Source organism: Bubalus kerabau, chromosome 6, assembly GCF_029407905.1.
Source record: "Bubalus kerabau isolate K-KA32 ecotype Philippines breed swamp buffalo chromosome 6, PCC_UOA_SB_1v2, whole genome shotgun sequence".
In the NCBI taxonomy this organism is placed as follows: Eukaryota; Metazoa; Chordata; class Mammalia; order Artiodactyla; family Bovidae; genus Bubalus; species Bubalus kerabau.
This window is the reverse complement of record NC_073629.1, coordinates 15,693,034-15,708,651: the sequence shown is the minus strand read 5'-3', so window position 1 is coordinate 15,708,651 and position 15,618 is coordinate 15,693,034. Positions and strand designations below refer to the sequence as shown.

At 42.6% G+C, this 15,618-nt stretch overlaps 1 protein-coding gene across 3 annotated transcripts in view; it reads left to right on the top strand.

The window, feature by feature from the left end:
• The window catches only part of DAP3 (death associated protein 3), a 42,704-nt gene that overhangs the window by 15,693 nt on the left and 11,393 nt on the right, over positions 1–15,618 (top strand). For all 3 annotated transcript variants that reach the window (XM_055584055.1, XM_055584054.1, XM_055584053.1), the window contains exons 2-3: positions 10,078–10,129; positions 14,614–14,736. In XM_055584055.1, coding sequence (XP_055440030.1) covers positions 10,088–10,129; positions 14,614–14,736 — 165 coding nt within the window. In that variant the 5' untranslated portion in view covers positions 10,078–10,087. The remainder of the gene's footprint in view (positions 1–10,077; positions 10,130–14,613; positions 14,737–15,618) is intronic.

Below are 15,618 nucleotides of genomic sequence, written 5' to 3'. Positions count from 1 at the left end.
CCACAGTTCAAAAGCATCAATTCTTCGGTGCTCAGGCTTCTTCACAGTCCAACTCGCACATCCATACATGACCACAGGAAAAACCATAGCCTTGACTAGACGAACCTTTGTTGGCAAAGTAATGTGTCTGCTTTTGAATATGCTATCTAGGTTGGTCATAACTTTCCTCCCAAGGAGTAAGCGTCTTTTAATTTCATGGCTGCAGTCACCATCTGCAGTGATTTTGGAGCCCAGAAAAATAAAGTCTGACACTGTTTCCACTGTTTCCCCATCTATTTCCCATGAAGTGATGGGACCGAATGCCATGATCTTCATTTTCTGAATGTTGAGCTTTAAGCCAACTTTTTCACTCTCCTCTTTCACTTTCATCAAGAGGCTTTTGAGTTCCTCTTCACTTTCTGTCATAAGGGTGGTATCATCTGCGTATCTGAGGTTATTGATATTTCTCCCGGCAATCTTGATTCCAGCTTGTGTTTCTTCCAGTCCAGCGTTTCTCATGATGTACTCTGCATAGAAATTAAATAAACAGGGTGACAATATACAGCTTTGATGTACTCCTTTTCCTATTTGGAACCAGTCTTTTGTTCCATGTCCAGTTCTAACTGTTGCTTCCTGACCTGCATACAAATTTCTCAAGAGGCAGATCAGGTGGTCTGGTATTCCCATCTCTTTCAGAATTTTCTACAGTTTACTGTGATCCACACAGTCAAAGGCTTTGGCATAGTCAATAAAGCAGAAATAGATGTTTTTTTGGAACTCTCTTGCTTTTTCCATGATCCAGCGGATGTTGGCAATTTGATCTCTGGTTCCTCTGCCTTTTCGAAAACCAGCTTGAACATCAGGAAGTTCACGGTTCACGTATTGCTGAAGCCTGGCTTGGAGAATTTTGAGCATTACTTTACTAGCGTGTAAGATGAGTGCAGTTGTGCGGTAGTTTGAGCATTCTTTGGCATTGCCTTTCTTTGGGATTGGAATGAAAACTGACCTTTTCCAGTCCTGTGGCCACTGCTGAGTTTTCCAAATTTGCTGGCATATTGAGTGTAGCACTTTCACAGCATCATCTTTCAGGATTTGGAATAGCTCAACTGGAATTCCATCACCTCCACTAGCTTTGTTCGTAGTGATGCTTTCTAAGGCCCACTTGACTTCACATTCCAGGATGCCTGGCTCTAGGTCAGTGATCACACCATCGTGATTATCTGGGTTGTGAAGATCTTTTTTGTACAGTTCTTCTGTGTATTGCCATCTCTTCTTAATATCTTCTGCTTCTGTTAGGTCCATACCATTTCTGTCCTTTATCGAGCTCATCTTTGCATGAAATGTTCCTTTGGTATCTCTGATTTTCTTGAAGAGATCCCTAGTCTTTCCCATTCTGTTGTTTTCCTCTATTTCTTTGCATTGATCGCTGAAGAAGACTTTCTTATCTCTTATTGCTATTCTTTGGAACTCTGCATTCAGATGTTTATATCTTTCCTTTTCTCCTTTGCTTTTCGCTTCTCTTCTTTTCACAGCTATTTGTAAGGCCTCCCCAGACATCCATTTTGCTGTTTTGCATTTCTTTTCTATGAGAATGGTCTTGATCCCTGTCTCCTGTACAATGTCATGAACCTCATTCCATAGTTCATCAGGTACTCTATCTATCAGATCTAGGCCCTTAAATCTATTTCTCACTTCCACTGTATAATCATAAGGGATTTGATTTAGATCATACCTGAATGGTCTAGTGGTTTTCCCTACTTTCTTCAATTTAAGTCTGAATTTGGCAATAAGGAGTTCATGGTCACATACACATTATTGTGCAGACATCACACCCTTCATCTGCATAACTCTTTTCATCTTATACCATGAGGAAACCGGTCCTTTATCTGCCTTCCAATAACAATGTGATTAATTTGTGCGCTGCAAATCAGCACTCAAAGAATATGAAAAAACTGAAAGGAGAAATCTTTACTCAATTTTTTCGTAGTATTAGTGGCTTTGAGCCTTTTTTTTTTTAAGTGCCCTGATTTGTATATATCTTGGAATGTAGATTCAAGGGATTAGATCTGATAGAGTGCCTGAAGAACTATGGACGGAGGTTTGTAACATTGCATAGGAAGCAGTGATCAAAACCATCCAAGAAAAAGAAATGCAAAAAGGCAAAATGGTTGTGTGAGGAGGCCTTACAAATAGCTGAGAAAAGAAGAGAAGCTAAAAGCAAAGGAGAAAAGGAGAGATATGCCCATTTGAATGCAGAGTTTCAAAGAATAGCAAGGAGAGATAAGAAAGCCTTATAAGTAATCAGTGCAAAGAAATAGAGGAAAGCAATAGAATGGGAAAGTCCTCTTCAAGAAAATTAGAGATACCAAAGGAACATTTCATGCAAAGATGGGCACAATAAAGGACAGATACAGTATGGATGTAACAGAAGCAGAAGATATTAAGTAGAGGTGGCAAAAATACACAGAAGAACTATACAAAAAAAAGATCTCAATGACCCAGATAACCATGATGGTGTGCTCACCAGAGCCGGACATCCTGGAGTGTGAGGTCAAGTGGGCCTTAGGAAGCATTGCTATGAACAAAGCTAGTGGAGGTGATGGAATTCCAGCTGAGTTAATTCAAATCCTAAAAGCTGTTAAAGTGCTGCACTCAATATGCCAGCAAATTTGGAAAACTCAGCAGTAGCCACAGGACTGAAAAAGGTCAGTTTTCATTCCAGTCCCACAGAAGGGCAATGCCAAAGGACATTCAAACTACTGCACAATTGTCGTCATCTCACATGCTAGCCGGAGAAGGCAATGGCACCCCACTCCAGTACTCTTGCCTGGAAAATCCCATGGACGGAGGAGCCTGGTAGGCTGCAGTCCATGGGGTCGCTAAGAGTTGGACACCACTGAGCGACTTCACTTTCACTTTTCACTTTCATGCATTGGAGAAGGAAATGGCAACCACTCCAGTGTTCTTGCCTGGAGAATCCCAGGGATGGGGGAGCCTGGTGGGCTGCCGTCTATGGGGTCACACAGAGTCGGAAACGACTGAAGGACTTAGCAGTAGTACATGCTAGCAAAGTAATGCTCAAGAATTTGCAGATGTTCAAGCTGGATTTAGAAAAGGCAGAGGAACCAGAGATCAAATAGAAAAAGCAAAAGACTTTCGGAAAAACATCTACTTCTTCATTGACTACACTAAAGCCTTTGACTGTGTGGATCACAACAAACTGTGGAAAATTCTTAAAGAGATGGGAATACCACAGCACCATACCTGCCTCCTTGGAAACCTGTATGCAGGTCAGTAAGCAACAGTTAGAACAGGACATGGAACAACGGGCTGGTTCCGAATTGGGAAAGGAGTATGTTAAGGTTGTGTATTGTCACGCTGCTTATTTAACTTGTATGCCAATACATCATATGAAATGCTGGGCTGAATAAAGCTGGATAAAGCTGAAATCAAGATTGCCAGGAGAAATATCAATAACCTCACATATACAGATGATACCACCCTCATGGCAGAAAGCGAAGAGGAACTAAAGAGCATGTTAAAAGTGAAAGAGGAGAGTGAAATAGTTGGCTTAAAATTCAACATTCAAAAAACGAAGATCATGGCATCTGGCCCCATCACTTTGTGGCAAATAGATGGGGAAACAGTCAGAGACTTTATTTTCTTGAGCTCCAGAATCACTGCAGATGGTAACTACAGCCATGAAATTAAAAAACACTTGGTCCTTGGAAGAAAAGATATGACCAAGCTAAAGAACATATTAAAAAGCAGAGACATTACCTCCTGACAAAGGTCCGTCTAGTCAAGGCTATGGTTTTTCCAGTAGTCATGTATGGATGTGGGAGTTGGACTATAAAGAAAGCTGAGGACCAAAGAATTGATGCTTTTGAACTCTGGTGTTGGAGAAGACTCTTGAGAGTCCCTTGGACTGCAAGGAGATCCAACCAGTCAATCTTACGGGACATCAGTCCTTAATATTCATTGAAAGGACTGATGCTAAAGTTGAAGCTCCAGTACTTTGGCCATCTGATGTGAAGAACTGACTCATTGGAAAAGACCCTGATGCTGGGAAAGATTGAAGGCAGGAGGAGAAGGGGACGAAAGAGGATGAGATGGTTGGATGGCATCACCAACTCCATAGACATGAGTTTGAGCAAGCTCCGGGAGTTGGTGATGGACAGGGAAGCTGGTGTGCTGCAGTCCATGGAGTCGCAAAGAGTCAGACACAAATGAATGCCTGAACTGAACTGGAATGTAGAATGAGCACACATTCTATTCTTTCTGCTTTCAGTTGGCCTGTCAATTTGATTTTGTTTGTTTGTTTGTTTTTATTTAAAGGTATTTTATAGAACTTGGAAAATGTGGTTTAGTCTAGATTGTCTGCCTTGAGATTATACTTTTGAGATTCACTCTCCTTTTTTCCTTAAAATATCTTCTCTCATTCTTATGTAAGCTGTGTGTGTCCTTTACCTTTAAAAGCAGTAGAAAAATATTGAAGGGTTTTAAGAGCAAGACTTCAGTGGAAAGGATGGATTGGAGAAGTTCAGGGATGGAGGCTGGTAAGATACAAGATGACTGGGTACAAGATGGAAAGCTGGTCACATTTTCCTGACCAGCATTTCCCATAATCTCTAAAACACAGCCAGAGTAATGGCCTCAGTGACCACAGGCGTATATGGAGAAAGTACTCCCCTCAGGATTATGTCACCATGCTTTGTAGGACCCGACCTCGCTGCAGAGCTGCAGCCCACAGATGTCTCATATCAGTGGTGGTACCAGGGCACATTGAGAAGATACAGGGAACAAGGTTGAGTAGGCTAGATACTGTTGGAGTGACACTGGGTCATAAGTAGTTTGGGAACTGGAAAAGTTGAGGTTGGGTGGAGGGCTTAGGGTTGGAAATCAGCTGACATGGAGGGTTAGAATTTGTATGGAGGTTGGTTGTCACAGATGGAGGCAGGGAGTTGAAGTAATTGAAATAGGGAAGGAAGGAGACCTGAAGTTAAGAAAATTGAGCTGGTCAGAGATGGTGGTGTTGGGTGTCAGGTGATGGTTGTATCCGGTGGAAATCGATGCTGGGTGGTTTTGGGCACTGGGTTGTTGTGTTGATGGTTGCCAGGAGTACCCCCAGGTTCTGTGATTCCTTAGAAGGACTCGGAGGTCAGCATATAGTTGTGCTTACAGCTGTGACTTATTACAGCAAAAAGATACAGAGCAACATCAGTACAGGGAAAGGGCACACTGGGCAAAATCTGGAGGAAACAGGTACAAATTTCCAGGAGTCCTTTCCCAGTAGAATCGTGTAAGACACACTTGATTCCTTCAGCAAAAAGTGGACAACACATGAAATGTTGTTGCCACCCGGGAAACTGTCAACAGTCTCAGTGCCCAGGGTTTTTAATTGGGGCGGGCCATGCAGTCATTTGCTGCCTGGCGTGTACTAAAATTCCACATTCCAGAAGGAAAGCAAGTGTTTAACATAAACCATGTTGTTTGGGTAAATAGTTTACGCGCAGTGAGTCACGCTTACCCATTCTGGGAGTGATGGGAACTCTCCCCAGCTAAGGGCAGCCTTGCTCTTTTAGTTCTTTCCTGCACAGTTGGATTAGGTAGCGTGTGCTGGTGGGGGTGGGGGTGGGCCCTGGGTGGTGGTGAGCAGCAATGGCGGCACTAAGGCAGAGCTAGGGAGAATGGGGAGCAGAGGGTCCCTCGACTCTGCCTGTGGCCTAGCAGGTTCATCCTCAGGCCTGGGCATATGCTTGTTCCACAGCAGCAACCCTTTCGCTCACACCCAGGAGAATGTAATTAATAGTGTTTTGTGGAGTTCCAAGGGTTCTAAGACCAAGTAAATTTGGATTAAAAAGATTTGGGGGACTTCCCTGGTGACCCAGTGGTTAAGAGTCCACCCTCCAATGCAGGGGATGCAGGTTTGATCCTTGGTCGAGGAACTAGGATCTTGGGGCAACGAAGCCCACAGGCTGCAGCTGTCTAGCCCACGCGTTCTTGTGCTCCACATCCAGAGACCGCCCTTGGGCTGCAATCAGAGAAAGCCTGCACACCACAGCGAAGACCCAGGGCACCTTAGGGGAAAAAACATTCTCTTTGCTATTTTTTTTGGTTTTGTTTTTGTCACTAAGTCATATCCAACTCTTTGCAACCTTGTGGACTGTAGCTCACCAGGTTCCTCTGTCCATGGGATTCTCCAGGCAAGAATACTGGACTGGGTTGCCATTTCCTTCTACATGAGACCTTTCTAACCCAGGAATCCAACCCACATCTCCTGCATTGGCAGGCAGGTTCTTTACCACTGAACTACCACGGAAGCCCCTCCTCTTTACTATAGTTTTCCCCAAAGCTTTTAAATATGCAAATAGATAGCATATTCAAAAGCAGAGACATTACTTTGCCAACAAAGGTCCGTCTAGTCAAGGCTATGGTTTTTCCAGTGGTCATGTATGGATGTGAGAGTTGGACTGTGAAGAAGGCTGAGCGCCGAAGAATTGATGCTTTTGAACTGTGGTGTTGGAGAAGACTCTTGAGAGTCCCTTGGACTGCAAGGAGATCCAACCAGTCCATTCTGAAGGAGATCAGCCCTGGGATTTCTTTGGAAGGAATGATGCTAAAGCTGAAACTCCAGTACTTTGGCCACCTCATGCGAAGAGCTGACTCATTGGAAAAGACTCTGATGCTGGGAGGGATTGGGGGCAGGAGGAGAAGGGGACGACAGAGGATGAGATGGCTGGATGGCATCACTGACTTGATGGACGTGAGTCTCAGTGAACTCCGGGAGTTGGTGATGGACAAGGAGGCCTGGTGTGCTGCGATTCATGGGGTCGCAAAGAGTCGGACACGACTGAGCGACTGAACTGAACTCAACTGATACATACATTGTAATTATTCAAGAAATGAATAACTATATAGTATTCTCAAGTTTCTTTGTCCAGAAATCATTGATGCATCTTATCACTAGTTTCACCAAACTCATTTTGTGAACTGCTGCTCTAGAACTTTTGGTTTTGAAACACAGCAAAGGAGCCTGGAATCCCACATGTAAACAGGAGGCAGGCCAGTGGAGACCACGCCAGGCTTGTTCACCGCTGAATGCTCTGTATGATTGGGCATGTAGAAGCACATCACACGTTTTTTTGGAATGACTGAGTTAAGGCGTGCTTTGACATCTTTACTAAGAAGTTAGCTTTTCTACACTGCCCAGACAAGGATCCATAACAGCATTGTTTGGGATTCCCGTTTTAATTTAAAGGAAAGCTTTCACAATGTCTAGAGTCCTTTATGTCCTGCAGATGAAGGGCGTGGGTGTCCTTAAATTTCTTGCAGCTGGGACCCACACTTGACTTCCAAATGGAACAGTACATCTACAAAAGGAAAAATGATGGCATCTACATCATAAATCTGAAAACCTGGGCGGAACTTCTGTTGCAGGTCGTGCCATTGTTGCCATTGAAAGTCCAGCTGATGTGAGTGTCACGTCCTCCAGGAAGCTGTGTTGGAGTTTGCTGCTGCTCCTGGAGCCACTCCTGTTGCTGGCCGCTTCTCTCCTGGAACCTCACTAACCAGATCTGGGCAGCCTGCCAGAGCCACAACTTCTGGTGGTTACAGCTGCTCACAGAGACCTCTTACGTTCAGCTGCCCACCATTGCTCTGTGTAACACAGACTCTGCAGAGAGGAGAGGAGAGTGGGTGTTGTCATCCCATGCAATAAGAAAGCTGACTTGGTGGGTCTGATGTGGTGGATACTCACCCGGGGAAGTTCTGCGCATGCATGGCACCATCTCCTGTGAACGCCAATGGGAGGTCATGGCTGATCTCAACTTTTACAGAGATCCTGAAGAGACTGAAAAAGAAGAGCAGGCAGCAGCTGAGAAGGCTGCGACTTGGAGGAATTTTACGGTGAATAGACCCCTTCAGCTCCTAAGTTCCTTGCTGCTTGACCTGAGGCGCCAGGCTGGGCTGCAGGCATGCAGGTGCCGCTGGTGCCTGTTTGGCAGTTCCCTGCTGCAGCCTGGCGTGCGGAGCCTCCTGAAGACCGCTGTGCAGCTCCCGCCGCTCAGGCCCCTGAAGACGAGGGCGCAACCACTGAGTAGTCTTAAGCTGTTCTTCCACAAGCTAAAATGGAAAGAGGTTGATGGAAAATAAACTGTTTCTAAAAGAGAAAAAGTAAACTTGAAAACTAAAAGGGAATAAAATTCTTAGGAGTTTACATCATCTCTTAACTGTACTATAAGCTCTTTTGAGTCAGAGACCATAACAGCTTTGTTCACCATCTTATTCACAGGCCCTGGCATATAACAGGTGCTGTGTAGCTGTTGAATAAATGAGTTCAACTTTATTATCTACTAGTGAATATTGAGAGTTGCATTTAAGTATTTTAAACAATTTTTTACTTCACACAATTAAGGTTTTTCTGTTAAATACTTCCAGCATACAAAGGCGGAGAAGGCCCTGGCACCCCACTCCAGTACTCTTGCCTGGAAACTCCCATGGACAGAGGAGCCTAGTGGGCTGCAGTCCATGGGGTCGCTAGGAGTCGGACACGACTGAGCGACTTCACTTTCACTTTTCACTTTCATGCATTGGCGAAGGAAACGGCAACCCACTCCAGTGTTCTTGCCTGGAGAATCCCAGGGATGGGGGAGCCTGGTGGGCTGCCGTCTGTGGGGTCGCACAGAGTCGGACACGACTGAGCGACTTCACTTTCACTTTTCACTTTCATGCATTGGCGAAGGAAACGGCAACCCACTCCAGTGTTCTTGCCTGGAGAATCCCAGGGATGGGGGAGCCTGGTGGGCTGCCGTCTGTGGGGTCGCACAGAGTCGGACATGACTGAAGTGACCTAGCAGCGGTAGCAGCAGCAGCATACAAATGAATAAACATAACACATATGGCATAAAAATTAAAAAAGCAAATGATCATATATTCATTATCCATCATTTGAAGTAGATCATTATAATTTTCTTTGTGTCAGTCAGTCACTTCAGTCGCTCAGTCGTGTCTGACTCTTTGCGACCCCACGAACTGCAGCACACCAGCCTCCGTGTCCATCACCAACTCCCGGAGTCCACCCAAACCCATGTCCATTGAGTCGGTGTTGCCATCCAACCATCTCATCCTCTGTTGTCCCCTTCTCCTCCTGCCCTCAATCTTTCCCAGCATCAGGGTCTTTTCCAGTGAGTCAGCTCTTTGCATCAGGTGGCCAAAGTATTGGAGTTTCAGCTTCAGCATCAGTCCTTCCAATGAACACCCAGGACTGATCTCCTTCAGGATAGACTGGTTGGATCTCCGTGCCCTTCCCCAGTCTTGTCCCTTTATCTCTTCCCTAAGGATAAATACTATTCTAAATATGTGTTTATCATGCTCCTTCTCTTTCAGTTTTACTACATACATGTGTATTCCCCAAATAGGATTTGTGTTTTGAATTTCACATGAACTATATCATGTTCTATATTAGAGTTCGCCCTCAGTATTAGTTTTGAGGTCCATCTATGCCATACATGTAACTGCGGTTTACTTTTGTATGGCATTCCATTGTGTGACTGTGTCTCTGTTTATACACTCTTTTATATCAGTGGACATTTGTGCTTTTTACAGTTTTTGATTATTCATATTCTACTACTATAAACATTGTAAAACATATTTTTCAGTGTACCTGTATATGTGTTTTTCTAAAATAAATACAGAGTAGAATACCTGGGCCATAGTTATGTACATTTTCAACTTTACAGGTAGTTTCAAATTTGTTTTCTAAGATATTTGTATTTATAGTTCCATTGACAGTATAGGGAAGTTCCCAGTGTTCCCCGTGCTCTAGCGTTTGCTGTTGTCTTTTTAATTTTCTCAATATGATGATTGTGGAAGTCTTTTTTGTCATGGTTTTAATTTCTATTTCCCTGATTTGTCATCAGGGTGAAACTCTTTTCATAGATTTACTAGCCATTTGTATTCCCTTTTCTGCGAAATACCTGTTCATGTCCTCTGTTCATTTTTTAATCAGTGTCTAGGCAGTCTTTATTCTAAATTCTAACCCATCATGCAGATATCTTTTCCCAGTTGCGGCTTACCTTTTCACTTTTTTTTTTAAAGCACAGGGATAATGCTGAAAGGAATGACAAGGCTTGTCTCCAGGGTCCATAAGGTAAGTCCTAACTGACCTAAGTGCTTTGTGCAAACTGTCTTTAGGTGGATTTCCTTTCTAAATTGATTGTATCCAGAATAAAATGCTCTGGTGAACTTGAGCTGACTGACCACTCAAAAAAAAGCATTCACAATTCCTTTTCTCTGCCATACACATCACTCCTAACTGCCCTAAAAATTCAATAACAGGTCTTAGTAGAATAGTTGTCCTTGGAATTTTACCCTATCATAAGAGAATTAACATTTTTTAGTAGATAAATAAGCTTAAGCACAGTTGTGTTTATTAACTTTTATTATTCTCTAGTTGAGTTCTCATCCCTTAATGAAGTATTGGGAAAAAAAAAAGTTGCTAATTTCTGATAGTTGATTAAATAACAGTCATATGTAAGAACAATTCTGTTACTTTACTTCATTCTCTCATCTAATTAGCAAATAGTTTTTCAGCACATTCCATGAGGCAGATGCTCGGGATTCTAAGATGACGCATCTCACTAATAACGGTTTCTGTTTGTTGGGCATCCATTATGTGCCAGACACTGTGCTAAGTGCTTTGTTTCTCTTAATCTTCATGATCAACTCATAAGGTAGATAATATCTTTGTTTCACAGATGCAGAAATTGAGGATTAGAAAGGCTAAGTAACGTGCCTGAAGTAACACGGTGTGAAGTTGTTGAGCCCACACTAGATGGCAGGTCTGTCTGACTTAAAAGGCCATGACCTTAACCACTCTGCTGTATTGCATTTTATGGCCCGTTTTTCTTTCAGACCTCCAAATCCAGTAGCAGAATCATGATTAAATGATTTTGTCATAGTATGGTGAAGGCACCTAACTGGATTAGGAGGATCCAGAGGAAATCCTAAAGAGCTAAATCCTGAAGGATGAGCACTGAGCAGAAGGGCTTAGTCACTCCCATCTGATCATTTAATTGCAGATTAGATTTCCTTAAAAAGGAGTCCTTCCTCTTATGGTAGTCATCTTTTCCCCAGAGATTCATGACAAACCTATGTGCATAAAATAACCCATTTTTAAAAAACAAAATGAAAATGAAAGGAAATATCAACAAATGGATGGACTCTGGCCCCAACTAATTATATTAAAAGGCTACAATTTCTTCTTCCTAATAGCAGACAAGAAAGTCTTGAGTCCAAACTGCAGAGGAGTGTCAGTGAGAAAATTGTATGCTTTCTGTAGATTGGTTTAGAGGAACCTTGATTAGCTCATGAATGCTCTCTTTCAAGAACTGCGTGATTTTCATTCTGGAACAGTGCAGAGGTAGCTGTACATATGCTTGTTTGCCCTGGAAACGAGAGACTAGCTGGGTGATGCCATGTATCACACTAAGAAGGAAGGAGTCCATTTTGTTAGCTTTTAATTTGCTGCAAAAAAACACTTAACTAAAATGTCATAGGTTTCTTGTAGAAATAGCACCACCTAGTGGTCTTTGAATATAATTTCCCATTTGAATGCTACTTTATTTGGAGACATGTTTTCTCTGCAGTAGAACTGAAAAAATTTTATCAGTAGTAAGGTGCATTGTTCAGATGCTGTGTTGAGGTAACAGGCCTCGAATTCTCATTGGCTTAACTCAGCACATGATATTGGTTTTTGTGTATTTTTTGTGTGTTTTGTGTCTGTGCTTTGTTTTGCTATTGCTGTATTTCCAAAATGATTATCAGGCAGGGAATTCCCTGGCTGTCCAGTGGTTAGGGCTCTGAACTTCCCCTGCAGGAGGCACAGGTTCAATCCCTGGTTGGGGAACTAAGATTTCACATGTTCTGCGCTGCAGCCAAAAAATCAAAATTGGTTTATAAGCAGATATGGGGGCTTCCCTGGTGGCTCAGATGGTAGAGAATCTGTTCTCAATGTGGGAGACCTGGGTTCAGTCCCTGGGTTGGGAAGATCCCCTGGAGTAGGAAATGGCAACCCACTCCAATATGCTTGCCTGGAGAATTCCATGGATAGAGGAGCCTGGCAGGCTACGTTAATGAGATTGCAAAGAGTTGGACACGACTGAGCGACTGAACTGAACTGAACTGATCTCACATTGTAGATTTGTTTGCCACAGCAGAAGAAAAAAGGGAATTTTTACCCATTCTTAGCTGCCTGACTAGAAGTGACCCAAGTTATTTCCATTTAGAGCTTATTAGCAGAACTAATCAGAGAAGGCAGTGGCACCCCACTCCAGTACTCTTGCCTGGAAAATCCCATGGACAGGGGAGCCTGGTTGGCTGCAGTCCATGGAGTCGCTACGAGTCGGACACGACTGAGCGACTTCCCTTTCACTTTTCACTTTCATGCACTAGAGAAGGAAATGGCAACCCACTCCAGTGTTTTTGCCTGGAGAATCCCAGGGACAGGGGAGCCTGGTGGGCTTCCGTCTATGGGGTCGCACAGAGTCAGACATGACTGAAGCGACTTAGCAGCAGCAGCAGCAGCAGAACTAATAATGTGACCCCAATCTATCTGCAAAGGAGGCTGGGAGATTAGCGTATTTAGATATGTGATAAACATTGCTGTCTCTGCATCCTCAAAGTTGCAGCAATTGTATTACTTTACCCTATTACTTTATATTTGGTTGGCCAAAAAATTTCCATAAGATGTTATGGAAAAACCTGAACGAACCTTTTGGCCAACTCAGTATTAATGTATGTGAATCTGGTTCAGAGGTTTGCATGTGCAGTTCACCAAGCTGTAGTGCAGTGCAGTTCACTCTGTTAGCTTGATGCTGTATGTGCTCCCCCATCACATGTCTCTGGGAAAGACTTTTTATTCCAGGGCATGAGCATGAAGCATTTGTGGTGCATTATGTACTCGGAGAAGTAGACACAAAGATGTACAATACCTGATCCCTTCTCTTCCAAGTGTGTGTGGCCTAAAATGGGAGACAAACTTACATGTAAGATAGCATGATAAAGATTTTGGAGTCAGAAAGACTTGGATTTGGATTCTGGTTTCAATACCTACCAACTCAATGACTTTAGACAAAATTATCTAACTTCCCTGAACCATGATGTCCCTCATAATAAAGCAGTGTAATTCTCTACCTATCTTCTAGGATTCTTGGCTCAAAAATAATGTGTATATGTGTTGCCTAGCATTTTTTAGGTACTCAGTTAATGAAAACCATGAATGTAGTTCCAGGCAGAGTAAAAATGCATGCAATACAAAGAAAGTGCTATCAATAGAGAGGGAAAGATCATTGCTTTTGCCTGGAGGTGTCTGGCAAATCTTCACAAAGGATATGTCATTTGAGATGAGTCTTAAAGGATAAGTAAGATTTAAATAGGGGGAGAGGGAAGTTGAAGTAGAATGAGCAGAATTATGAAGGCATAAAAGTGAATAATGTGTTTTAGCATGGTTGGCCGACTAGAGTGTGGACGGGGCGGGACTAGAAAGGTGGGTTGAGCTTACAGCAGTGGCCTTCGTCATCATGTTAAGGACTTTGAGACTTATTTTAACATAAGTCAAGAGTCATCCCAACTTTTTGATTAGCTGAACATGAAACCTGTTTGGGAGGACAAATCTTTTGGACTGTCAAAGATTCAAAGATACTAGTTAAAAAGCTGTTACGGAGTTAAAGGTCTTATAAATGGATAAAAGTGTTACAAAAGGTGGTATAAAAATAATATACATTTTCTACACTCATGCAGCTGCTTAGTGAGACTGAATATAAATACAAGCAGCTTTCCTATTACCTATTGACCTAGCAAGCAACTCCATTACTATAACCATCTCTCACACCCCTGTCCTCCTGACTCTGCTGGATCCGTACTCTAATCTTTCTCTTGTAATTGGCATCTCTTTACTTATAAACAAGGCCTGTTATCCTAACTCAGCTTAGGAGTTCTCCAGTTAGCTTTTTCTTGGATTTATCTCCTGAAATTGCATCCTCTTGCCCAGCCTTCCCCCAGTTTTGAGGTTTCCATGTGCAGTTCACCAACTTGCCTGTAGAGCGGTTTATTTTCACTTAGCTGGGTGCTTTATGCACTCCCTCATTACTCGTCCTTAATGAAAGATTCTTTATTTCAGGGCAGAGCTAGCCAGCACATTGTTGCAGGAAGTGTAATTATACCTGACAAATAGGAACATTGCACTAATCCCCTAATAACTGAGGTGACTAGGATTACTAGACAGCTGGGAATTGTACAGTACTGACCACCATTCATCACTTTGGGCAAGAGCATTAAAAGAAGTTTCCTGAGTCTAGTTGTTAATGGCTGAGCTATACTCCTGAACAGTCTCTAATGGAATTGTTTCCATGTGGGACAGCGCCCAGACATAGCAACACCAGCTGAAACAGATTCAGAGTATGAATAATGTGATTGGACTTCGAGAATTATAAATAATAACAAGGTTCTGTTTTACATAAAACTAAAATGCATGTTAGTAATATTTTCCCCTGTTGCACATCTGGCTTTAAACCTCAGTGTTGTAGCAAGCACAAAAAGCCTAATAATTTAAAACTAAAATGGTTTCTTTTATAGTTGGACCCTGGACGTTTTTTGCACTTAGGGACCCAGGCACCCCAGTGCCCTGTTGCTCACTTGGATAACCAGGTTCCAACTGAGAGTCCCAGAGCTATTTCCCGCACTCTTGAGAACGATCCGGTAAGTTGCTAATGTGTATATGGATTTTTTTCAGGGCTTATAATTTGTTTGCCATTGTTTTATGTATCAGGAAAACTGAAACCAAAGGAAGGTAAGCAGATTTACATACAGTCAGACAATGTACCTGAGACAGCATTCTGGAACCTTCATCTTCCTCATCCCTATCTGATCCTCCAGTAACATAACTCGGGCAGCTCAGCCTGTATCTGTTCTGATTTAATGCCTGCCATTGAACTCACTTCATGCTGTCAGTTTTGTTATATATAGAGAGTGGGTACCTAGTAAACACTTAAATATTCAATATCTTAGAAGTTAAATTTAGTAATTATTGTTGATCTTACTGTATGATGGGTTAGCAAACTTTTCCTTCAGGGACCAGATAATAAATATTTTAGACATATGAGCCAAAGTGATCTCTGTTACAGCTGCTTAGCTGTGCCATAAACAAATGGCTGTGCTCCAGTAGAACTTTATTTATGAAAATGGATAGCCAGTCATAGTCTACCAACCCTGGTTTGGAGAATCCTAAGAAATCGACTTACATACCCAGGATCACATGGCAGGGCAGGTCCAGAACACAGTCTTTCTAGTAACCAATCTGGTTGCATTTTCTACCTCAGGTCCCATTAGGCTAAACACTTATTTCTCATTCCTCAGTATTATTGTTGCCTCTTATAAATGAAATTAGTTGTGTGATCTGTGCCTAAATGTGAAGGGAACCAATAGTTTTTCTCTCCTTTTTGTCCCTACCCTTGCCCCCTGAGTTGCCCCATCTTAACATATGCTGCACATGTGGAATGGGAAAAAAATAACTCATTACCCAAAACACCATCTCAGCAGGGTGTGTTGTATTTATGTCTCTAGCGTTCATCTACTTTCACA